This window comes from Trichechus manatus, unplaced genomic scaffold (genome assembly GCF_000243295.1).
Source record: "Trichechus manatus latirostris isolate Lorelei unplaced genomic scaffold, TriManLat1.0 scaffold00061, whole genome shotgun sequence".
NCBI lineage: Eukaryota > Metazoa > Chordata > Mammalia > Sirenia > Trichechidae > Trichechus > Trichechus manatus.
The window spans coordinates 836,092-861,493 of record NW_004443997.1 but is presented as its reverse complement, the minus strand read 5'-3'; the positions used below and the strand labels follow the sequence as shown (position 1 = coordinate 861,493).

Here is a 25,402-nt window from a genome sequence, read left to right as displayed (position 1 = left end):
CCTGCCCTGTGGTCAGGGCCACCAGACAGGACCTGTTTGCTCACCGCCCACTACCACGCCCAAGGGTCAGCTAGGGTCAGAAGTCCAGCTCACACTCCTTTTACCAGCCTGACACCTTGGTACCTGACTGCCATCTTCCAGAGAAAATGGTACCACCTTCTGATTGGCACAGTTTTGATGCCCTCCCTGTGAATGTTTTGACCCTGTTCAACTATACCCCAACCCACCCAGAGTGGAGTGAACTGGCAGGGAGCCCCTCAGGTTCTATCAGCAGCCCCTTGGTCTTAGCGATGGCCCCCAGCCAAACTGAGAGCCCCCCACCTCTAAATCCCACTCCCAAGATCCCTTGATCCACAGCACATTTCAAGATCCTGTGCCTAGAAGGCCTGAGCCAGCTCGGTGATGACCTGCCTGTACTTCTCCAGGAGCTGACAGCCCAGCTCTTCTTCTGGAAGACATCCTTGTCCGAGGTGTTGGTCCCATAGGACACGTCCATGAGGCTCACGTGGAACTTTTTGCACAGGCAGCAGAGCACACTGCTGAGGAGCCACCGAAAGGTATCCCCTGTGGAACTCAGCTTGCTGTGGAGGTTCTGGGCATTGGGGTTGCGAACATTCTCATCCTGTGTGATGTTGCCCAGGGAGGCGTCAAGGTACACGATGATGATGCGGTACAGCTCCACCAGCTTGTCCTTCTTCCTGCCGTCAGCGTGGAAGGGCGGAAAGTCTGTCACATTGGGGCTGAACAGCTTGTCCACATAGCTAGGGAATGGCTCGCCCTGGGCCGTGTACTGAGGAACAGTGGGCAGAGGGGAGGTGAGCAAGGAGGCAGGAATCTGTGTTCTAGCCCAGCCACCAACCCTCGGGTCAAGCCCTTAGGCCTCAGTTTCCCCAACTGTGGCATAAGGACCCAACTCCATGCCCTGTAGGCATCTCAGGATCGTTATGAGACCCAGAAGGATATCTGGGTGTGAACTCAGTTGGTAAAGAATCAAGGCCTCTACCATGCAAGGATTGCTATTGTTACTTAGTATTAGAAACCGCTGGGTGGTCAAACGGTTAATGTGTCTGGCTGCTAGCTGATAGGTTGGGAGTTCAAGTCCACCCAGAGGTGCTTCGGAAGAAAGGCCTGGTGATCTCCTTCCAAAAAATCAACCAATGCAAACCCTATGGAGTACACTTCTACTCTGACACACATGGGATCATAATGTGTCTGAATCAACTCAGTAACAATTGGTTTTGTTTTGTTTTTTAATTATCATGGTCATATGGGGAAAGAAAGAAAACCTGGGTGCCTCACCTTCAGAGGTGTGCCACACCCACTTGTCCTTTCACCCGTCTGAGCATCTCTCTGCACCCAGACGCCCACCACCCATCCTCTCTCAACGGCACCTCTCTGAATACCTTCCCGCCTTTTCCCTCTGTGTATCCCCACCTTCCTCTCCCTCCATGTGGTGGAGGAATCCCAAAACCTGAAGTGCCAGGCCCCGTACATTCTCAGCTAGAGCTCTGCCCCAACCTATTCCTGGGAAAGTCGATTCCAGTCCGAGCTGGAGGTGGGTGTGGGGGAAACTGGATGTGGTTTAACAAGCACCACCTTCTTTCCTTCTTGCTCTAAAATGGTCCCCTCCCTGGTCAGCACCCCCAGCCTAGGTCAGTGGAGCCTCTACTGATATCTGCAGGAATTCTGCCCTCTCTGCCACCCCAGGCCCACTCCCTCCTTCCTCAGTCCCCGGGAGTGGGAGGGAGGATAATTTACAGAGAGAGTAAAGAGGGCGTTGGCACTACTGTTGAGCTGCGCCAGTTGATTCCTGACCTGGGACATGAGGTTGCTGGGACATGGGTGACGTGTGGTGCAGGTGGCATTGTCAGGAGTGATGGGAAGGCGGCTCCCTGCCCCATGTTTCCAGTGCAGAACAAGCAGCAGTGACAGGATTCCTGGGATACCGCAGAAAGTCACCATGATCAGGATGGCGGGGACGGCAGCTCGAGGTTCACATCACACCGGATGCACTGCGTCCCCACCTACAGCTCTGTCTCCACTGTCTCTGTCTCCCTCTATTTCTGTCTTGCTATCCCTGCTTCTCTCCACCTGTTTATATCTCCCTGCAGGACATAAGCTGTTCTCCCCCAACTGGAACCTGGATCTAAGGTGACATCCAACTATCCAATGTTCTCCCTCAAGAAGGCAAAAGCCCCCTGACCTCCTGGTCCTCTGACTTGAGAGTAGCACTCCCCAACGTATTGGAGTAGGAGGTGCTTATCTCCCCATTGCCCTATCTCTCCATCTTTCTATCTCCCCATTGCCCTATCTCCCCATTTCCAGAGATGGTCCAGATTTTAAGCATTGCTTCGAGCACACCTGCTGGCAGTGACCTAAATCCCCTAATTTGGGCTCCCAGGGGAACCATTGCAAGGGCAATCCTTTACTGACCCTCTTCACCTTCCCAAACCTGCCACCTAATTCTGGGTCTCCCAGGCCAGTTGCCCCCCACCTTCTTACCTCCTCTATTTCTATCTTTCCCCATATTGGCCAGCATCCCTACTTTTGTTGCTGTTAGTTGCCACGGAATTGATTCCGAATCACGGCAAACTCATGTGCGTCAGAGCAGAACTGTGCTCCATGGGGTTTTCAATGGCAGATTTTTGAAAAGTAAATCACCGAACCCCCAAGACTATGGCTCCAGGACACTCTGCTAACTCAAAACTGAAACCACTCCCAAAGCCCACTTTTCAGACAAAGATTAGACAGGCCTATAAAACAAACAGTAACACACGTGAGGAACGTGCTTCTTAGTTCAATCAGATATATGAGACCAAACGGGCAACTCCTGCCCTAAAGCAAGATGAGAAGCCAGAAAGGGACAGGGACTGGAAGAATGGACACAGGGAACCTGGGGTGGAAAGGGGGAGTGTGCCGTCCCATTGTGGGGATTGCAACCAATGTCACAAAACAATAAGTGTATAAATTTTTGAATGAGAAATTAACTTGGGCTGAAAACTTTCACCAAAATCACAATTAGAAAAAAAAGTAAATCACCAGGACTTTCCTCTGAGGAGCCTCTGGGTGGGCTTGAACCTCCAACTTTTAAGTTAGCAGCCAAGCGCATCAACTGTTTGTACCATCCAGGGACTCCCCTTTTCCACAGTCTTTCAATTTACAGGAGAAGTGACCTGAAAGCTTCTCGTTCTTCTACCACGAACACTGAACACTGAGTTCCTTGGGTGCAAAAGGAAGCCCTTACCAGGCTTGACTAGGTGAGTGGACGGATGACAGAGAGAACATGAAGGTGAGTGAGTATGAGAAGCATCTCTCACGAGCTGAATGATGTCAGGATGGTCCCTTAGCCTCCCAGGGTCTCAGTTTCCTCATCTGTAAATGGAAAAAGTCACCTGACCGACCCCATCTTCACAGAGTGGCTGGAAGGAGCTAAGGATTCGTGAGAAAACACCTTGTAAACTGTAAAGTGCAAGGCCTGCACAGACCGTGGGCTTGTGTATCTAGTGGGGTAGGTGATGGTGTTGGGAGTCCCCCTGTCCTATTGAGCCTTCTCGAGAACCCGGATGGAGAAGGCCCAGCTGGGGACCTGGGCTGCCCTGCCACCTCCACGTGGACAGGAGGCCTCTCTGTCAGGTCTCCTCCTGGCCTGGGATCCGGACACCAGAAGCAGAGGAGGAATCAGCTGGGAGGTGGTCCTTCCTGCTCCCCCTTCCCCATCAGTCTGGTCTGTGGCCTTCCATCACAGTTGTCAGATTCCTGCAGGCACAGGGAGAGAATGGTTCCTTCTCCTGCAAGAGTGTGCAGGTGCCTGAGATTCACTTGGCTTTGTCCATCTCCCCCGCAGTGGGCAGACTGGGTCCTGATCCTGGGAGCATTCCTGTCTTCCTGCTCACGGGATCCTTCCAGCAACCTTGTAAAGGAGATAGACCAGCATTCATCATTGTTACTCTCAAAATTCTGCAGATAACAGAGCTGAGTTCACCCGAGAGGGACAGCTACTCATGGTCACAGGATGGGATAGAGCAGAGCTAGGGCAAGGACCTGGGTACCCGGGCAATGCCCCTTCCTCTTGCTGAGTGAGTGTTCTTGCCTCCTGTTTGGAGGGTGACCCAGTCACCGATTCCCAGTCCTTTGTTCTCTCTGGCCCAAGGGAGGGCAGACAACAGAACCTCTGCCCTCTCCTCGGGACCAGAGAATTCCCCAGACAGGGCGAGGGCAAGAACCCGGGGCCAGAGTGCTGGGCGGCCCTTCTGCCCCACAGGCCGGCAGTTGGGGTCTGTCGTTCACTCTCTTTCTGGCCTTGGCGTTTCTTTTCTTTCCTCTAGTTTCCTAGAAAAATTTTCTTTTGCAAAGTTTCAACCTTGTCTCAGATGAGCAGAGGGGGTGCTGAGGACAGCTGGGTGTGGCTGGCTGTGTGGTAGGCGAATCTAATTATGGCAGGTATGGCGTGTGCCCTGGGCACCACTTGAGTGTGTGTATGGGGGGAGGGAGGGCGCCAGTGAGCAGTTTCTATTGGCCACTGCAGTTTCCATTGTCAGCTGTGAGAGACCATTCAACAATTTAAAACTAATTGCCATAGACACTATTTTCTGTAGAGACACTGCTGGTCACTGTGGGATTCATCAGCTGGTCCGGGAGGGGCCAAGACACTGGAACTAAACTTGGGGACTAGGAGCCAGAAACAGCTGGTGGTCTGGTTTCCCGCCCCGCCCAGAAGCCTCTCCCCTCCCAAGCAACTGCCTTTGATGCCCTGCCAGTGGTGATTTGGGAAAGTCATAGACTCATGGGCAATGAGAGATGTGGGGACAACAGGGTGGCGTTTCTCAGACTTCAGTGTGCACATGGATTCCAGAGACCTTACTACAAGGCTGGCTCCTAATCAGCAGGTCTAAGGGTGGGGCAGAGTTCTTGGTTAAAGTGCTTGGCTGCCAACTGAAAGGTTGGAGATTTGCGTTTACCCAGTGGTACCTCAGAAGAAAGGCCTGGTGATCTACTTCTGAAAAATCAGCCATTGAAAACCCTATGGGGCACAGTTCTACTCTGACACACATGGGGTCACCGTAAGTTGTAATCGACTTGATGGCGACAGGTTTTGGTTGGGGATGGGAGGTGGGTTGGTAAGATTGTGTATTTCTAATCAGGTCAAAGGCCAGGCTGACGCTGCAGGGCCTCTGGTCCAGTCCTTCATTGCACAGAGACCAGAGAGGACCACAGCCCACTCCCCTCCCGGACCCTGGAGCACAGCTCCCTCTGCCTGGTCCTCCCCACCTTGTGTGTGCCTCTTCCATCACACTCACCCTCTCCTGCTGGTCTATGAGCTTCTAGAAGGCACCTCTTGTGTCCTACTCACCTTTGGAAGCTGGGCACAGGACCTGACACTTATAAGCATTCATGAACAAACAAGTAGGTGACTCTCAGAAAAGCTGCCCAGATCTCCAAAATGAATTGCGGCTGGGGGATTCCCAGCCCCAACCACAGACAAAACATGTGGGAGACAATTGGGGCCACTCCAGAGTCCCTGTGTCTGTGGCCATCCAGTCCCAACCTATCTCATTCCCCCAAGGAACGGTGTCCCAGGAGTCTGGGAAAAGGTTGCAGTGGCTGGGGGTCCATGTGGGGCGAGGCAGGAGGGAGGAAGTGTCCCCTACAAGAGGGCAGCTCAGACCTGGAAGGGCCCAGTGGAAAAGCCCTGGCTCTGGCCCCCAGCATTCTGTGTGAGTCTGAACAGGGCCCTGAATGTTCCTGCACCACATTCTCAGCTGCTGTCTTTGCCGTCGATGGTGATCAGTGGTCCGTCCCTGAAGACAGAGGTCTTGGCAGCTGGTTTCTTCTAAGTCTCTGAAGTTCCCTGGAGGGGAAAGAGTGTGAGATTTGGAGCTAAAGGGGTGTCTCTGACCGGCCCTAAACACTCTGCCGGTGTGACCCTGGGAAAGTCTCTCTGAGCCTCGTTCCCTCTCTGTTAAAAGAGGAAGATGATTCACAGGGTTACTATGAGAGTTAAGTGAGGGCTAGTGGTGAATGAGCTGACTCCATGTAAGACATCAAATAATTCCCACACTTTTGAGCAAACTTCGCTTTCCTTGGCAGCATCCCATGACCTGCACACCACCCACCTCACTGGTTCTGCCTGTGTCAAGCTCTGCCCACTCCTGCCCTAGCCCCCACCAGCAACCTCACCAGGTGGAGTCTCCTTTTTCCCACCCTCCTGCCCTTTGCTGAGCAGATCCCCATCAGCTGGGAGCTCAGGCCGAGATGGTCCCAGCCCTCCAGCCCTGTCCAACATATTCTGGAGAGCATACCAAGAGCAAATTCTTTATTAATTTCTCAAAAAACCAAAAAGTATTTGTCATGGATTGAATTGTGTCCCCCCAGAATATGTGTCAACTTGGCTAGGCCATGATTCCCAGTATTGTGTGATTGTCCACCATTTTGTCATCTGATGTGATTTTCCTATGTGTTGTAAATCCCAGTCTGTGCCTGTGGTTAATGAGGCAAGATTGGATTATGTTAAAGAGGATTAGGGTGGGATGTAACACCTTGCTCAGGTCGCATCCCTGATCCCAGACTCCTGGGACCCTGTTCCTTGGGGGAACAAGATAGTATGGGACTGGATGGCCACAGACACAGGGACTCTGGAGTGACTCCAGTCGTCTCCCTCATGCTTTGTCTGTGGTTGGGTCCAGGAGTCCCCCAGCCGCAATTCATTTTGGGATGCTATCCAACGTAAGGGGAGTTTTCCTGGAGTGTGGCCTGTTTCACCTTTTGTCTTACAAGAGATAAAAGGAGAGGGAAGCAAGCAGAGAGCTGGGGGACCTCATACCACCAAGAAAGCAGTTCTGGAAGGAGAGCACATCCTTTGGACCCGGGGTGTCCTCACTGGTGTTTGGGGTTCTTGTGAGGAGAAGCTCCTAGTCCAGGGGAAGACTGATGAAAAGGACTTTCCTCCAGAGCTGACAGAGAGAGAAAGCCTTCTCCTGGAGTTGACGTCCTGAATTTGGACTTCTAGCCTACTAGACTGTGAAAAAATAAATTTCTCTTTGTTAAAGCCATCCACTTGTGATATTTCTGTTGGAGCAGCACTAGATAACTAAGACAGTATTCCTTCAGTATAAAAAATAAATATTAAAAAAAATTATTATATTTTTGGTGGAAGTGTATACAGCAAAACAGGTCTCCATTCAACAATTTCTACACATCTTGTTCGGTGATATTGGTTACAGTCTTCCCATTGTATCAACATTCTCACTATTGCCATTCTAATTGTTCCCTTCCTTCCTCTAACCTAGTCTGGCAGCCCCCAGCCTTCTCATCTATGCCTTAGAGTATTTGTTCACCATTTGAACCTACATAAGGTTTTTTTTTTTTTTTTAACAAGAGCACAGTACTCAAGGGTGATATTCATTAAAAAAATTAATACTTTAAATATGACATTGAATACATAAAAATCATCTGTCAGTATGAAACATTCCCACAGGTACATTCATCAAACAGGAATTTGTCCCCCAAGGCAAAGTCCTTTTCAGTGGAAAGAAAGGACAGGGAACATCTAAGGACAATGCCACATGTGGGTCCCATTGAGCTAGCAGTGTGCATGGGAATTGGGGTTGGGTCAGGACAATGAGGGGATTGGAAATGGAGCTCAGATTAAGAACGTCTGTACCATCTGAAGGAGCCTGAGTGGCACAAGCAGTTTCCAATGGGCTGCTAACCCAAAAGTTGGCTGTTTGAACCCACCCAGCAGTTTTACGGAAGAAGGCCTGATGATTACAATCAAGAAAGCCCTAGGGAGCAATTTTACTCTGTAACACATGGAGTCACCATGAGTCGGGGGTCAACTGGACAGCTGCTAACAGCCACATTCTTCTAACTCAAGACTTTCAACTCCTGCTTCACATTACAATAACCTGGAGATTGAGAAAACAAAGCAAATTTAAAAATCTCAGATTTTTTAATGGGTAAGGAGCCCTGGTGGTGCTAAGGTGAAGTACTCTGCCACTAAATGAAATGTTGGCGGTTCAAACCCACCCAGAGGCTCCTCAGAAGACCTGGTGATATGCTTCCATAAAGATTACAGCCAAAAAACCCTATGGGGCAGTTCTGCTCTGTCACATGGCGTTGCTGTGAAATTAAATTGACTTGATGGCACCCAACAACAACAACAAATCTTGGACACCACCCAGTACCATTAAATCAGAACCTCTTGTACTGTTTGAAGGGAAACCACTACTTCTCTCAATTCCAGGGCACAAGCCTCATGTCCTATGTCTATGGTGGAGGGCCAGCCAAGCAGGGCTGGACTTCCTCTCTCATGGGAGAAATCGCTCCGGTAGAGCCAAGGGAGATGAGGGGAAGGAGAAAGAAGAGGAGGAGGATGAGAGACATGCAAACAAGCAAAGATTTTTTGTTAATTTTTTTAAATATATGATTGGAAAATGACTGTCCTATCCGCTCCTCTGCTGAGGGCACCCCTCTCCTCCTTAAAATCGTCTCTGGTCCAGGCACATGACCTAGGATGCCAGGAATAGGTCAACACCAGCAGGAGAAAATGAGAAAAGAGCAGCTTTTTCACACAATACCTGAAACTCACTGCCGTTGAGTTGATTTGGACTCATAGCGACAATTCAGGATCTGTGTGCAGGGGATGCTGATCTGCCAGCCTGGTTCTAGAAAGAGCACTGTGGACAGGAACCAAGGGGCAGAATCAGGGCTGTAGTGGAGGGGGCATGGGCAGGGGAGAGTCAAGGTGTTAAGGGGCAGAATCCAGGCTAGTGTTAAAGCGGTGTGGGTGGTGGGAGAGTTGACAGCTCAGTGGCAGGTCGGGAGGGAAGGCCGCTCAGGTGTGCCCAGCACAGGTGTATCCACAAGGTGATGAGATTATGGGAGACCCAGTTGGCACTGGGCTCTGGAGTCACCAATTCTGGCTTTCAGACAAGATTGGCTTTCTTGTAGCTCAGCTTGGAGAAGGTCAGCCGGCCCTGAGTTGTCCATCGACAGAGCAGAGAGATGGGAAGGGCAGCATGCTGAGATCCCAGACAAAGGTGAGTGTGACCCATAAGCTCAGAGCTGAGTCTCCACATCCTAGTCTGGCCATGGGAACAGGTAACTCCTGGCCTTGGCCTCAGCCTCAGGGCTTGCCTGCTGCCTGCCTGCCAGCCTGTGGGCTTGGATAAAGTGCTCAGAGAAGGAGAGAGAAAGGAGCAAAGTGAGTGCAAAGCATCATAATCTAGTTTGCTGAACTGCTAGGACCACCGCCGGCCTGCTCAGTGTTTGAGAAGAAACCAAAACACTCCTCTTAGCAGCTGTCACTGCTCCCAGACTGGAGGGCATTTCTACACTTGCCTGGCCCTCAGCTCAAAGGAAGGGATTGGGTTACCTGCCTCGGAGCCCAGACCTGGGTGGGGGTGTGGGGGAGCTGGGGCAGGAGGGGACCACAGCTTCCTGGTCTGAGTCAGGGATGGGGTGAGCTCATGCCACCCTCTCCAGAGCAGAGGGCAGCTGCTCTCCCACACAGCTCCATCTCCCCCACACAGCTCCATCTCCCCCACACAGCTCCATCTCCCCCACACAGCTCCAGCTTCATGAGGTCTCCTATGCCCAGCCCTTGAGTCCTCACTGGTGTTCGGGACACCTAAGGAGCTCCCACTGTGCAGGAGCATCTTTGGGGGAAGGGTGCTGGGTCAGGACAGTTTCAGGGCCCCTCAACTGCTCTCTTGCCATGTGGTCAGGGCCACCGGAGACAATGTGTTTGCTTACTGCCCATAGCCACACCCGAGGGTCAGATGGAAGCAGAAGTCCAGGTCTCACTCCACTCGCCAGCCTGACACCATGGGGCCTGGTTGCCATCTTCCAGTTGAAGAGATGCCACCTTCTAATTGGCGCAGTGTCCAGGCCCTATCTAAGGAAGTTTTGACCTTGTTTGGCTACCACCCAGCCCACCCCTCAGTGGAGTGGACTGGCAAGGAGGCTGTGAGTTTCTGCCAGAATCTTCACTTGAGTTTAGTGATGACCCCCTGCCACACTGTGAGAGCCCCCCACTTCTAGATCCTGTTCCCGAGATCCCTTGATCCACAGTACACTTCACAATCCTGTTCCTAGAAGGCCTGGGCCAGCTCAGTGATGACCTGCTTGTACTTCCCCAGGAGCTGACAGCCCAGCTTCTTCTTCTGGAAGATGTTCTTGCCCGAGGTGTAGGGGCTGTAGGACGTGTCCACATGGCCACTGTTGTACTCATTGCACAGGCAGCAGAGCACATTGCTGAGGAACCCCAGCTAGGTGTCCACCGTGGAGCTCAGCTTGCTGTGGAGGCTCTGGGCGTTGGGGTTGAGGGTCTTCTCGTTCTCCATGATGTTGCCCAGGGAGGTGTTAAAGTAGGCAATGATGCGGTACAGCTTCACCAGCTTGTCCTTCTCTTTGTCGTCAGCGTGGAAGAGTGGGAAGTCTGTCAAGTTGTGGCTGCCACACAGCTTGTCCACATTGCTGGGGAACGGCTCACCCTGGGCCGGGTACTGAGGAACAGAGGGCAGACGGGAGGTGAGCAAGGAGTCAGGGATCGGTGTTCCAGTCCTGCCACCAACCCTCGGGACAAGCTCTTGGGCCTCAGTTTTCCCACCTATGGCATGGGGACCCAATTCTGTGCCCTCTGGGCATCTCAGGATGGTCAGGACAGGCAGATGGAATCTGGGTGTGAACGCACTTGGTAAAGAATCAAGCCCTCTACTATGTACCATGTAAGGACTGTTATTATTACTTAGTATTAGTACTAGGAGTTCCTGGGTGGTACATATGGTTAATGCCCTTGGCTGCTAATTGAAAGGTTGGAGATTCGAGTCCACCTAGAGGTGCCTCAAAAGAAAGGTTTGGTGATCCACGTGCAAAATACCAGCCATTGCAAAACCTATGGAGTACAGTCCTACTCTGACACACATGGGGTTGCTCTGTCGGTGGCATCCTTCTGCTCCCAGACACCCACCACCCACCGTCCCTCTCTGAATACCTCCTCACTTTTCCTTCCTTTGTGTATCTCTATCTGCCTTTTGCTCCACTTGGTGGAGGAATCCTAAAACCTGAAGTGCTGAGCCCTGTACTTTCTGACCCCAGCTCTGCCCCAACGTAATCCTTGGAAAGGGCTGGGGGTAGAAGCCCCCCTTCTTTCTTTCCATTTCTAAAAAGTTCCCCTCCCTGGTCAGCCTCGCCTCCCCAAAGCCCAGGTCAGGGCAGCCTCTACTGATATCTTCAGGAATTTTGCCCACTTCTGCCACCCATGGTCCACGCCTTCCTCTACCCAGTAATGGGAAGGGGTATTTTACATACAGAAATAGTAGGGCATTGGCACTACTGACGAGCTGTTCCAGTTGGTTCTTGATCTGGGTCATGAGGTTGCTGGAACATGGCTGATGTGTGGTACAAGTGGCCTTGTCAGGAGTGCTGGGAAGGGGGCCCCCTGCCCCATGTTCCCAGGGCAGAACAAGCAGCAGTGACAGGATTCCTGGGAGCCGACCCAAAGGCACATGACTAGGATAGTGGGGACAGCAGCTGGAGGTTCAGGTCACACTGGATGCACTTCATCTCTGTCTCCCTCTGTCTCTCTCTTGCTATCCCTGCTTCTCTCCACCTGCTTATATCTCCCTGCAGGACATGAGCTGTTCCCCCCAGTTGGAACCTGGATCTAGGGTGACACCCAAGCATCCAATCCTTTCCCTCAAGAAAGTAAAAGCTCCCTGGCCTCCTGGCCGTCTGATTTGAGGATACCACTCTCCATTCTATTGGAATAGGAGGTGCCTATCTACCCATCCCCCCAGATGGCTCACATTCCTAAGCATTGCTGCATGTGTATCTGTCCAGAGCAACCCAAATCTCTCAATCTGGGCTCTCACAGCGACCACAGTGGGTGATGGGGGGGCGGTGGGAACTTTTCACCTTTCCAAACCTGCCACCTGATTCTGGCTTCCCAGGCCAATTGGCCCCCAATTTTGCATCTCCTTCATCTCTGTCCTTCCCCAAATGTGGCCAGCCTCCCTACATTTGTTTTTGTTTTGTGGTTAGTTGCCAACGATTCAATTCTGACTCATGGCAACCATGTGTGTCAGAGTAGAACTGTGCTCATAGGGTTTTCAGTGACTGATTTTTCAGAAGTAGATCACCAGGCCTTTCTTTTAAAGAGTCCCTGGGTGGATGTACAAATGGTTAAAGTGTTTGGGTGCTAATTGAAAAGTTGGAGGTTTGAGTCCACTCAGAGGTACCTCGGATGAAAAGCCAGGTGATCTACTTCTGAAAAACCAGCCATTGAAAACTCAACGGAGCATCGTCTACTCTGACACACATGAGGTCACCATGAGTCGGAATCAACTCGATGACAGTTGGTTTCATGCAGAAGGGGAATTCATTTATTACACTAAATTCCCACATTTTCAGAAATAAATATTAACGTCATAACGGAAACGAGATGTATTTTCTTTCTTACTTATAGCCCTATTTGTTCTAAACAGCACATAAGTCTCTTACAACAGAATGCACACAATAACAAATACTGATGAAATAGATAAGGAGAATCAGGATCAGAGAAGATGTAAGCAGACTGATAAAACCAAGACCACAGAAATAAAGAAAATAAATGCTTCAGCTCACAAGGGACCACGTCATTACTGTGGCCAAGCTTCAAAGTGGGCTCTGAGACTCCTGGCAGACAAAGAAAAAAGGGAAATATGATCTGTTATGTGATTCTTATGATCATAAAGGAGGACGCTTTCCTGTACTTCAGGGGAAGCAGAGGCCACCCTGAGCCTGGATTTTAAAGGGAATTTCTTTTGAGACCCCTGGGGAGCTAGTGTGAGGCCTGAGAGGTGGTTGATGTTCCACTCAAGGAGGCATCCCTATTAAGGATTCCGGGCTGGGCCTGTGGTGGTCTTTGCAAAAGCTGGTGCCCGTTGTCACACGCAGTCCAGTGAAGGGGATTCTGCAAGGGGCCAGGGTGACCCAGCACTAACTGGGGCTTCAGCCCAATCCGAGAGGGGACTATTGTGTCCTAGGGTAGGGCAGAGCCTGAACATGCCTCAGAAGCTTCTCCCTGTCCCCAGGTTTTCGTGGGTTTTTTTCCGCAAAAGATACGTACAGCATGACATTTGTCATTTCAACATTTTTTCATGCACAATTCAGCGACATTAATTATCATGTTGCGCAACCATCACCACTACTCATTTGCATAATTTTCCATCAACTTCACAGGAACCGGGTGCCCCCTAAGCTATAATTCCACTTTCCTTTTTACTCCCACTTCTAGTAACCACTGATAAGCTTTAGTCTCTATACGTTTGCCAATTCTAAATCTTTCCTATAAGTGCAACCATACAATATTTGTCCTTTTGTGACTGACTTATTACACTCAGCGTGATGTTTTCAAGGTTCATCTATATTGTAGCATTTATCGTAACTTCATTTCTCCTTATGGCTGAATAGTGTTCCATTGTGTGTATGTATATACCACCTGCTGTTTATCCATTCATCTGTTGATGGACGTTTAGATTGTTCTTACTTTTGGCTACTGTGAATAGTGTTGCAATGAACATTGGTATACGAGTTGCCCTCAGGGTTTTATAAATTTTTATTAACGTATAATATACTAACAAAATGTACATCAGATAACTTCCTCCCTCCTGGAAGATTCTGTGAGGGCTGGAGCAATGCCAGGGGACACGTGAGGGATGGTGTAGATGGGAGGGGGCTTGGGGAGTCAGTGGGCTTTGAGTCTTGGTGCCCACCTTGTTCCAGGGCCACTGTCTGGGGTCCAAATAGAAAGCATTTATGTGTCACTGGCTTTGGCATCAGCAGAGTCTTGGTTGCACAGTGGTTATGTGCTCGGCTGCTAACTAAAAGTTGGTGATTCAAACCCACCAGCCGCTCCATGGGAGAAAGACATGACAGTCTGCTGTAGTAAAAATTCCAAACCAGACCAAACCCACTGCCATCGAGTTGATTCCGACTCATAACAATCCTACAGGGCAGAGTAGAACTGCCCCATAGGGTTTCCAAGGCTGTAATGTTTACGGATGCAGACTGCCACATCTTTTTCCTGCAGAGCAGCTGGGGGTTCGAGCCATTGACCTTTTGGTTAGCTGCCAAGCGCTTTAACCACTGGGCTACCAGGGCTCGCTTTCCATATTCCTTGGAAACCCTATCGGGCAGTTCTACTCTGAGGACATTTCCCACACCCACCACCTCCCACCCTACTGGAGGACCCAGCCTGCCTCGGACCCTTTGAGTTGGGGTAGCACCGCCCTGCTCCAGCCTCACTTAATGGGCCAAAATATTTCAATTATGAGGACGCGGTCAAGGCCTACCCACTCCATCTGAGCCTCAATGACGTGGGCGAAGAGAAGGTGTCTCAGGGGAGGGGTGGGTGGGGTGCAGAGGCACAGCTGCAGACATGGTAGGATGGAGGGCGAGTGGGGGTTAGCAGAGCAGACGGGCCTCCTCCACGGGCTGAGAACCAAACCACCGGCCAAGAGGAAAGTATGTGTGAGGCATTTTTGTCATTCCAAGCAATTTGGTCCAGCTCCTGCCCAGACAGTCAATGAATCAAAGCTGGGAAAGGTTCTACCTGTCAGCAGGCTTTCTCTTCGTCCTGCTCACCATGTCCCCACCCTCCACCCCCACAGGTAGCAGGCAGCCCTCCCAGCTCCCCAGAAAGACAGTTCTCTGCAGATGAGGATGCCGCGTGCGGGGCCCCTGTGGTAGCTGTGGGTGCGGGAATCTTGTCCTCCTCGGCTTGCTCTTCTCATCCCATCCTGGGAAGGGGCATCACATGCATCACCCACTGTCGGGGGTTGAATAGTGGACCCCCAAAATATATGTCCACGTCCTAGCCCCTGGGACCTGTGAATGTGACCGTATTTGGAAAAAGAGTTTTTGCAGATGTGGTTAAGGATCTCAAGATGAGAACACTCTAGATTATCCACTGAGCCCTAACTGCAATGACAACTGTCCTTATAAGAGATGCCCAGAGGAGACGCGTGGGGAGAAGAGGAGAAGGCCATGTGAAGACAGGCAGAGACTGGAATGATGTGGCCACAGCCCAGGAAGCCTGGAGCCACCAGAAGCTGGAAGAGGCAAGGGATGGATTCTCCCCTGGAGTCTTCAGAGGGAGTGTGTCCTTACTCACCCCTTGATTTCAGACATCTAGCCTCTGGAAGTGTGAGACGATAAATCCCTGTGGTTTTAAGCCATCCACTTTATGGTCATTTGTTAGGTGGTGTGTCCAAATCAGCGTCTACATGGCCTGACGCCGTCCCCTCCTCTCTCCGTCCCTGCCCCAGGGTATCATTACTTCTCTCCTGGACTAGTGCGACAGCCTCCAGACTGTCTCCCTGCCTTCAGCTCATTCCCTTCCAATCGGGCCAAACATCCTCCACATTCCAGAAGTTTTCAGAAGCCCCGTTCAACTTGCTGAGAGAGGAAGGCCACCCACTTCCTGTGGACCTCAGTCTAGTTCCCAGCTTCACGCCTGACATCACGGACCCCCACTCTGAAGGGCCTCATGCTTGGTTTAATGCTCTGCTGTTGCCATCTTGAAATTCTGAATTGTTTTTGAACAAGGGGCCCGCATTTTCATCTGGCAGCAGTTGAAACCAGTTGCCATCCAGTCAACTCTGACTCATGACGACTCCATGTGTGCCAGAATAGAACTGTGCTCCACAGGGTTTTCAATGTTGGTTTTTCAGAAGTAGATCTGCAGGACTTTCTTCTGATGTACCTCTGGGGGGGGGCTGTGAACCTCCAGTCTTTCAGTTAGCAGCCGAGTGCCTTAACTGTTTGTACCATCCTAGAGTTCATTTTTCACCAAACAAAATGAAACAAACCGTCATTGTCTAGTTGAATTGATTCTGACTCATGGTGACCCCATGTGTGACAGAATGGCTGTCATCTTTACAGAAGCAGATCATCAGGCCTTTCTTCTGCAGCACCACTGGGTGTGTTTCAGCCTGCAACTTTTAGATTAGTAGTCAAGCACAAATTGTTTTTGCCACCCAGGGACCTTCATTATACACCAACCCCCGTTAAAACCCAAACTCGTTGCCGTCGAGGTGATTCCCAGTCATAGCGACCCTATGGGACAGAGTAGAACTGCCCCCAGGGGTTTCCAAGGAGTGGCTGGTGGATTCGAACTGTCGACCTTTTGGGTAGCAGCCAAGCTCTTAACCACTGAACCACCAGGGCTCCTAGTTCATTATGTACAAGGTCCTGCAAGTCACATAGCTGGCCCTGCCCAGCTCAACCTTCTCAGCCGGCCACATCCACACCCCTGGGAACTTGCCACCCTCCACACTGAACTGGGATCTGCATTTCAGTGCTGTCCTCAGGATTCATGCTCATTCGAGGCTGAGAGGCGCCACAGTGCAGCACCCCACACGTGGGACCAGGGCTTCCAAACACCTTAATATGGATTCTGGCTCTGCCCTTTCCAGCTATAGGAGCTTAGGCAAATTTATTAACTTTCTGTGCCTCAGTTTCCTCATCTGTCACATGACTCTCATATGGCTATTGAGAGACTGGATGAGAGAATGCTTGGCATACAGTAAGCACATGGGTTAGTGGGCCAGGTCTCATCTGAATACTCACACTGCACCTGCGTCCCCCCTACCAGAATATCTGCTCTGCTCTTGATTTATTTTTAGAACCCTCACAAGCCCCCACCATGGTGACCCTCCTCAGGGAAACCTCAGCTCACCTGTAGGCAGCAGAGGAGGTACTGGGGTGCAAGGTGGTACCTCTGTCTTCCCACACCCAGCTCTGACTCTGGCAGAAGGACCCAGCCCTCAGTATCCCACACTCAGTTCAGCCTGCCACATTCTCTGCTTCCTGCAGGAAGGCCAGAGTCACCTCCCTTTCCCCCAGCGGCCCCCAGTAGGTCCTGCTTCCCAGAAGCAGTGAACCCGAGGGAGGTGCTGGAGGAGGGGAGCCGGGTGTGAGGTCAGCCCCACGTCAGCCCCTCTCCCTTTCCCACCGTGGCTGGGAAGAGGCTGCTGAGTGGGTGCCAGCCACGGGGGAGGTCTGGTCCCCTGCTCCCAGCCAGACCACAGGCCACCGCGCTGAACCACAGCCAGGCTAGGGGGAGGCGTTCTCAGCCCCCAAACTCCTCTCTGTCTGGCCCTCGGGACCCCACCCCCCGACCCCACAGCTGAGCAGCCGCTACGGGCTCTTCCAAGCAGGTGAGGTCATTGTCTCCACCAGACCAGCCTGACGCAAAGAAGTCAGCCACCCACGTGGCAGGAATCACGCATCCCTGTTCCCTGGCCAAAACTTCTCCTGCTGCAGCCCTGGGCCCCAATTCCTCCCCTTTATTCCTTAGAGGGAGCTTCAGGAGCTGGTCCCAAACACCTGTTGGGGGAACTGAGCTGGGCTGGCTGAAAGAGAATTATGGGGCAGAAGTGGGCGGCTTGTTGAAAAGACAGATTCCTGGACCACCCTCCAGAGTCCACTTTGGTCCATGAGGCGAGGCCCCAGAAGCAGCTTTTGACAGCTTGCTCTGGGGGATTCAGTGCACAGACAGGTTCCGGAACCTCTGGCTTCAAACCTCATTTGCTGCCTACAGAACAGAGCTGCATCGCTGGTGTTTATTCTCTGCTTGAAAGAGATTTTTATCAAGGCTCGACCAACACAAACCCCTTCTTCTGCTCTTCAGGGCTTCCCAGTAGTGCCTGGTCCCATTCTGAACACCCAGAATGTTTTTGCCAAAGGCCTGGGGGCTTGACTCACGGCCTCTGGAGGGGTGACAAGTGAGGGTTCCTGGTTAGTTCTTTGAGGAGGTTCAAACCTCTGCGTTAGTCAAGATCAGTCCTTCTCAACTGGGTGATTGCGTCTCCCAGAGCACATCTGGCAATGTCTGGGGAAATTTTTGGTTGTCGCAACTGGGACAGGGGGTGCTACTGGCATCTAGTGGGTAGAGGCCAGGGATGCTGCTCAACATCCTACAATGCACACAACAACCCTCCCACCATAAGAATTATTCAGTCCAAGATATCAATCAATAGTGCCAGGGTTGAGAAATCCTGGCCAGAATGAATCCATTGATTAACTCATCATCACCCAGCTCCTAATTGACTTCCAGGCTCTGAGGATGCCGAGACAAATCCAGCCCTCCAGAAACTGACCATCTGGCTCAGTGGCTTCAGGTCCTGTTTGTCTCCGGGGAAAGCTCGGGGACGGGAGCCAGGAGGTCTTTTGTTCCAGTCCCAGCCAGGCGTCCTCATCACTGTGTGCCCTGGACACCTCACTTCCCCTCTCTGAGCCTCGGTTTTTACACTGTAAAGCAAGGTTGGTGTAAGAGAGACCACAGGCTTTAGAGCCAAATGCCTTGGGTTTGGATCCCGGCTCTGTCCCTGAGCAGCTACGAGAACCTGAACTCATTCCTCTCTTTCCCTGAGTCCCTATTTCCTCATGTGTAAAGCGGGGACCCCACATCTCACCTCACAGGGCTGCTGGGAAGACGAAATGAGATAGTAGACGTACGATGTCCGGCCCAGGTCACCCATGTGGTAGCCTTCCATGGACGGTTGTTCTCTTCCCTGTTTGATTCAAGGTTCACTACAGCTCCCAGAGTTCTCCCCAGCTCCACTGGTCTAGTGTTGCCAGATAAAATATAGGACACTGGAATTCAAATTTAATGGGTGCCCTGAATTTTTCTTTGCTAAATTCAGCCCACCACCTGTTTTTATAATAAAGCTTTATTGGAACACAGCCACACGCATTCATTTACATACTGTCTTTGACTGCTTTCTTTTCTACAACAGAGTTGAGCAGTTGTGACAGAGACCCTATGACCCACAAAACTTAAAACAGTATCCGGACCTTTACAGAAAAAGTGTGCCGACCCCTAGTCTATGCTCCACTTATCACAAGGCTGTCTGGAAAGAATTCCCTGAGGGTGGTGAGGCGTGTGTCTGGAGCCCGTGGAGTAACAGCCCCCTTTTTTTGGGAGGTGGATAGAGGAGATTAGTGAAGAAGAAGGTGGGCCCTCTTGGTCATCCTGGGGACACAGCCTGGAAGAAATTGGAAAGAGCCTGGGCCCAGGCGACAGGGACCTGGGTTCTAGATCTTGTCCTTTGCTGACTCTGAGTGGCCTTGGGGAGGCCTTTCCCCTCACCTCGCTTGAGTTCAGTCCTTACATCCTTCATTTGTTCAAGAAATATCTATTAAACACCTACTATGTGCTAGATGAGGTCCCTGAGTTGTGCAAAGAGTTAATGCAATTGGCTGCTAACTGAAAGGTTGGAGTCCGCTCAGAGGTACCTCAGAAGAAAGGCCTGGTGATCCACTTCTGAAAAATCAGCCACGGAAAACTCTATGAGCACAGTTCTACTGTGACACACAGGAGGTTGCTGTGAGTTGGAGTCGACTCGAGGGCAACTGGTTTTTATGTGCTAGACGCCGCTAGGTATGGATCCTGCTTTCATGGGGCTGACATTGAAGTAGGATACAAAATAGAGGAGTCCACAAATACACGAGAGGGTGTCAGCTGGCGATGAAACGCCTTGGAGGAAACAGTGAGGGAGCAGGGACAAGGCGGGGGGGGGGTCTCTCTAAGGAGTGGCATTGGGTAGAGACCTGACAGAGGAGGAGGAGCCTCAGTTTCCCCATTGGCTGCCTCCTAGGGTCACCCAGGGCTGCTTAGGGCGGGAACACTTCAGCTCTGGCCAGGAGGCAGCGTTTCTCCTAAACCGTTTGCACAAGACCCCTGAGAGCGGCACCTTTCATCTCCCCTCTGTGTGGACAGGAGTGGCCGTGGACAGCAGGGTTGTCACCCTGAGGGGGGTGGGCTGAGGAATGGGGGAAGAGGAGGGGGCAAAGGGAACAAGGGCCCAACCTGACCGTAGCCAGCAGTGACCTCCTGTTTTCCTGTGCCCATTCCCAGGAGGAGTGTCCTGTCCATGTGTTCACAGCTGGCCAGGCAGGCCTGACCCCAGTGGATGGGCCGGACGACCCAGGGGCACAGGGGGTGGGGGACTGCGCTTTGTGGATTTCCTGCAGGGCGCACCTCAGACCCCCTGGCCGACTGGGCTACTCTTGGAAAAATGGGCCAGATGCTCGCTCCCAGCCCCAAAGGACAGCCTGGGCATGGCCCCCTCTAAGCTGCCCGACCTGGGTGTCCTCAGTGGTAGGAGACATGGCCCAGGCCTGTCTGGCTGGGAGCTGGTGGTTGAGGGCGGTGGCGTGGCAGTGGGCAAACCCCACGATGATCCCCTCGTCCCCCAGAACACCCAGCAACATCCAACCCCTGCCCCGTATCCCCTCTTCCACATAGGAGCTGTCTGGTTCTCATCTTTTCCTCTGGACCCGTCTTCCGCAGGATTCATCGGGTCAGGTAATTGCCATCAGCTTAATGGACACCCTGCTAGGTGACACAGCCACAACTTAATCGCGGCCCTCGGTGCCCTAAGGCGAATGAGAGACTAATGGTGCAATTCCAGGCAAGGGGCCGGTCTGCGGGGAGTAAGGGGCTTGAATTACAGTGTGTCTGAGAAAAACGCCCTTCCTCGTGGACAGGACTTTAAAGTTTACTAACTTAAAACTCATCTCACAGACATTCACTTACTTAATTTCATAATAACCCTGCTGCACAGGTTGCATCTCATTTTAGACTTTCTTTTCTTCTTCTTGCTTCTGCCTTCCTTCTTTCTTATTTCATTCCTTCCTTTGTTCTTTACTCTCTTCCTTTTTCCTTCCTCCCTCCCTCCCTCTCTCTATTTCTTTCTTTCATTGATTCACTCACATATTCATTCAGTGTCGGGCCCTGCGGGTAACAGCAACCCCAAGGTGGAAACACAAGATCTGTTGTCCTTTTACAGGAAGGCAGTGTGTTCACACTCAATATACAAGGCAACAACCGCCAAAAAAGGAGGGAGTAAGAGAGAAACTGAGGCTCAGTCAGGCCTTCTGACTCCTGGTCCAGTGCTCTCTCTTGTATACCAGCGTTGCCCAAAGTGGCTTCTGCCACTCTTCATCTCTCAGGGAAGTTCATAGGTGTTCAGAGAAAAATAAGACTTCACATCAAAAAAGTTTTGGAAACAAAATTAAAAAGCTGTCCATGTTGCAGGACTTGTCAGAGCCTTTAGTACAGCCAGGTGGGCGGTGTGTGCAGGGTATCCATGGAGCCTTCTCAGCAGCTCTTTCAGGACACGGTCAGTCGGGGAAGCTCTGATCCAACCACCTCCTTTAATATGACCCACACAAAGGTTGGCCCTGGTCTAAATTCGGTCTGAAGACCTTTTGTCTCCCATTCCCCAGACCTCCAGCTGTGGCCTGTGGTCCTCAAACAGAGGAAGGAGGAGCGGGGTCAGCCGGGCACAGCTCCTCCTGCTCCACATCTCAGCTTCATCCCACAACTGTCCAGCAAGGGACCAGAGCTGAACTCTGAGTATACAACCCATGGCATCCTCAGAAGGGGAGTCCCGTAGAGATATCCCCACCCACCCGGCCTCCCCAGGCCTGGCCCAAGGCCCAAGTCACTGTAGGGGCCAGGGTAATCTTTCTGAAACACAAATCTACTGTGTAGCTCCTGTTTAAAACCCTCTGTGGCTCCCCAGTACCCCAGGATAGAGTCCAAAGCCTCAGCCTGGCCCCTGCCCTCCCCACTCCCAGCCTGAAGCCCCAACACTTCCTGCTTCATGCTCCAGCAAACCGAGCCACTGGTGGTCCCGGGGCATGCCAGGCTCGCTCTGCTTCCCTGTCTCTGTGCCTCCAGCCCCCATCCTAGGACGCCCTTCTAGTTCTGCTTCTCCTGGACGGTTTTATTCCTCCTTCCAGGTTCAGCTGGGGCCTCTTCTTCGAGAATTCTCCCTGCACCTTAGGCTGGCCTCTCCCCCACTTTCCATGAAATGATCTTTGATGTGTTGATCTCCCCAGCTAGGCTGTAGACCCTGGTTCTGCTCTCCAGCAGAGCTCCCTGAGGCCTCAGAGTCCCACAGAGGACCCCTCCACTGTCAGTATTCACACGTGTGTACCAACCTCCTAGGCATCAGGACTGCTCAGGTCCCCAGGGTCCCCAGGGAGAGAGTAGGCCCGCAGACTCAGGCTGTGTGACCTTGGGCAAGTCCCTGAACCTCTCTGTGCTTCTCTTCCTCATCTGTAGAATGGGGTTACTCTGAGCTGATAGATGTAAAACACGGAACATATCTGGCCTGTACTAAGTGACATGCGTGTTATGCTATAGTGACAATGGTGGCATCAGTACCAGGACCCTGGGCAAGACGGAGATGAAGGTCCCCATTCTAGCCTTGGCACTGACCTTGAGCAAGAGCCTTTTCCTGCTGGGGCCTCAGTATTCCGAGCTGTAAAATGAGGCTGTTAGATTCCTAAAAGGCTCTCTCAGCTCCAACAAGAACTGGCTCAAAGACTCTCACAAATATCAAGAACATCAGAAACATGCCCCATGGGCAGCCCCAGGGTCCCTGAAGCTGGGACTCTGACTCTGGAAGGAGATCTTTATCCCTTCTCTGAGACACTGACCCCAAGGGGAGGGAGTGCCCGGACACCCAGCCTTCCTCCCCTCATCTTCCCTAATGACCCCCAGCACCTGTAGTGGTTAGAACTGGAGGCATCCTTTGACATGATCATCCCTCATCCCTCTCCCCCTTAGCACAGGCTGTTCCCTTTGGAGGAAATGCTCTTCCCTGCCACCTCCATCTGCTACTGGACTATCAGCCTCCAGACGGGCTCAGACATCTGAACACCTGGGCAAAACCTCTCCAAACACTCCCCTACCGGGGAAGCCACCCCTTGTCTCTCTGACGTGGCACTCGTTACACTGTCCTGTGTCTCCCATTACACCAGGTCCGATGTCTTTATTCATTTCTCTATTATCAGCATCTAACCTAACCCCAAGGAGTCCCTGGGTGGTGTAATGTTTAAACGCTGGGCTGCTAAGTGGAAAGTTGGTGGTTCAAACTGATCTAGAGGCACCTCAGAAGAAAGGCCTGGCAATCTGCTTCCGAAAGGTCGCAGCCTTGAAAACCTTATGTAGCACAGTTCTCTGAAACACATGGGCTTGCCCTGAGTCAGACTTGACCCGATGGCAATTGGAAAACTGGAGCCCAACCCCAAACCCAGAGCAATCACTCAGCCCATGTGTGTCGATGGGAAGGCGCACTCCACAAACACCCTCGATTCCCAGATTAGACGGCCAAGCCCAGGAAGAAGGTCGATCTGCTCACAGTCCTGAGTGGATGGCAGGGGAGGCACCTGACAGCGGAGGTGAGAACCCCACCGCTCTGAGCCTCTTGACCTGCAAAAAGGGGAAACAGCGTACAGCAAGCCTCAAAAGGAAGGGAAATGCATGTGCGGCTTTGCAGAGTGAGGCCTCGTGAGCCGCCCTCTCGGGCTGTGGCTGCTGCTATCGGGCGGGACCGGACCTGAGGTGTCCCCACTCTGGCTCTGTCATCCAAACACAGCAGGCCTACTCAAATGTGTGCGTGTCCTTGGCTGTAACTCTTTCTGGGGTGAGGAGCGCCATAAGTTTATCTTTGCAGGGTACTGTGGATTCCTGTTTATCCAGGAACCCACAGAAATAAACAGAAGACTCGGGTGACCAGAATTTTCCATCTCAGCATGTTCAAGGATAACCCAAGTCGCAGTTCAAGATCACCCCAGGGCCTCAGAGTCACCCGGTGTCCACATGGTTGAGTTTGGTTGAATTTCACCATTAGGTGGGGCCAGTAATGGAATCAGAAACCACTGGAACTCAATGGGCCTCGGAGAAAGCCCAAACCAGTTGCTGTCAAATCAATTCTAATTCATGGCAACCCCATGGGTGTCACAGTAGAACTGCACTCCATTGGGCTTGCAATGGCTGATCTTTCTGAAGTAGATTGCCAGGCCTTTCTTCTGAGGCACCTCTCGGGGAGTTCCGTTGGACAACCGTTTAGTTAGTAGTTGAGTGCTGAACCGTTTGCACCACCCAGGCAGCACCGGAGAAAGCCCAGTGGGTTTCCAATGGTCTTCGAGGAGGCCTGTGGGGCTGGGAGGTGACCTAGGCCCGCCTTGGGGCAGGCATGGACTAGGGGGCACTGAGAAGGCAGAGCTCGGGTTTTACATATTGGGATATCACGTGAGATTTTCCTTTAATAAGGGGGAGAGGATTCTCTTACTAAAAGCAAAATAAAAACACCCACAAATAGTTGAAAACCAGCAATATGGTTCAGATCTTCCTCACGTTATTGGAGGGGAGGGATCTGGTCCCAAGGCCTGGCCTGATCCGCCTGTGAGACCGTGGGCTTCCTACCCTCCTGCACCACGACTCCCACTTAACCAGAACATTGGTTTAACCAGAACGCCCTCTGCCCTGACCATGCCCCCCGGGCCTTGACTGGGCATCCCTCATTTATCCCCAAGTGACCTCCTTCCAGCCTGCACGAAAGGGACCAGCTCGGGTGTCTGGGTTTGGTGAGCACGTCTGTGGTCACTCTCCCCCTCCAGGTCATTTCCTCCTACAGGGGAGGGTCCTGCCCACACATCCCCCCACCCCCCACCCTGTCCTTCCTGTGGAGCCACCTGTCTGGATGCTGGCCGGCATCTGGGTCAGAGACCTGTGCATGGGGGAGCTAGGAGGGGCCCCGGCAGCTGGTCATTTCCCAAAGTGCATGCTCTAGGGAACCCGCGGGCAGCATGGGGCAGCAGCTACGCTCAGATTGCAGAGCCAGGCGGCTTGGCTGACCGCGGCAGGCTTACCAATGCCACTGAGCTGACAGCCCTACCCCTCTCCCTGCTATGTGGGGGCCCAGAGATGGACAAGCCCCTCAGATGTGGCTCTGTAGAAGGCCACCGTCCAGTGGGAGACAAACGTCACACAAACGCTGTGGTCTTTAGGGAAGAAATGGGGAGCTAGAATACTATCAGAGAGGGGACAGGAACGTGATGGGACAGGGAGGTGATGTAAGGAGGAGCTGGAATAAGCCAGGCTGAGGACACGGTTGACGACATGAAGTGGGATGATGCGTCGTGCAGGCCACAGGGGTTCAGAAAACGACAGCAATTCCTTCGGTTTCTCGTGTGATGAGATCATAGGATCATGGGGGGAGGGGTCTTAAAGGTCATCTAGGCCAGTGGTTCTCCACCGGGGGTGATCTTGTCCCCAGGGAATTGGCAGTGTCCGGAGATGTCTGGGTTAACACGGCTGGTGGCGAGGGGAGGCTGCTACTGGCATCTGGTGGGTCGAGGCCAGGGATGCTGCTCAACACCCTACAATGCACAGGACAGTCCCCACCACAAAGGCATATCTGGGCCAAATGTGAGTCATGTCAAGGCTGAGAACCCTGCTCTAGGCTAACCTGTCCACCAATTGCTTGTCCGACCTATACTTGAGCACCCCCAGTGACGGGCAGCTCACTGGCCCTGAGGTGGCCTGTTCTACCTGTAA

General features: G+C 52.2%; 1 protein-coding gene and 1 pseudogene across 1 annotated transcript; both read right to left on the bottom strand.

Annotated features, from left to right (window-relative positions):
• Positions 1-377: 377 nt before the first annotated feature.
• Positions 378-2,527, bottom strand: LOC101356638 (leukemia inhibitory factor-like; annotated as a pseudogene).
• Positions 2,528-10,091: 7,564 nt separating this feature from the next.
• LOC101356388 (leukemia inhibitory factor-like) lies at positions 10,092-18,539 on the bottom strand. The gene is given in 4 exon segments (XM_012556268.1): positions 10,092-10,505; positions 11,307-11,485; positions 18,144-18,294; positions 18,459-18,539. Coding segments are annotated over 4 exon segments (825 nt in total).
• Between the last annotated feature and the right edge of the window lie 6,863 nt (positions 18,540-25,402).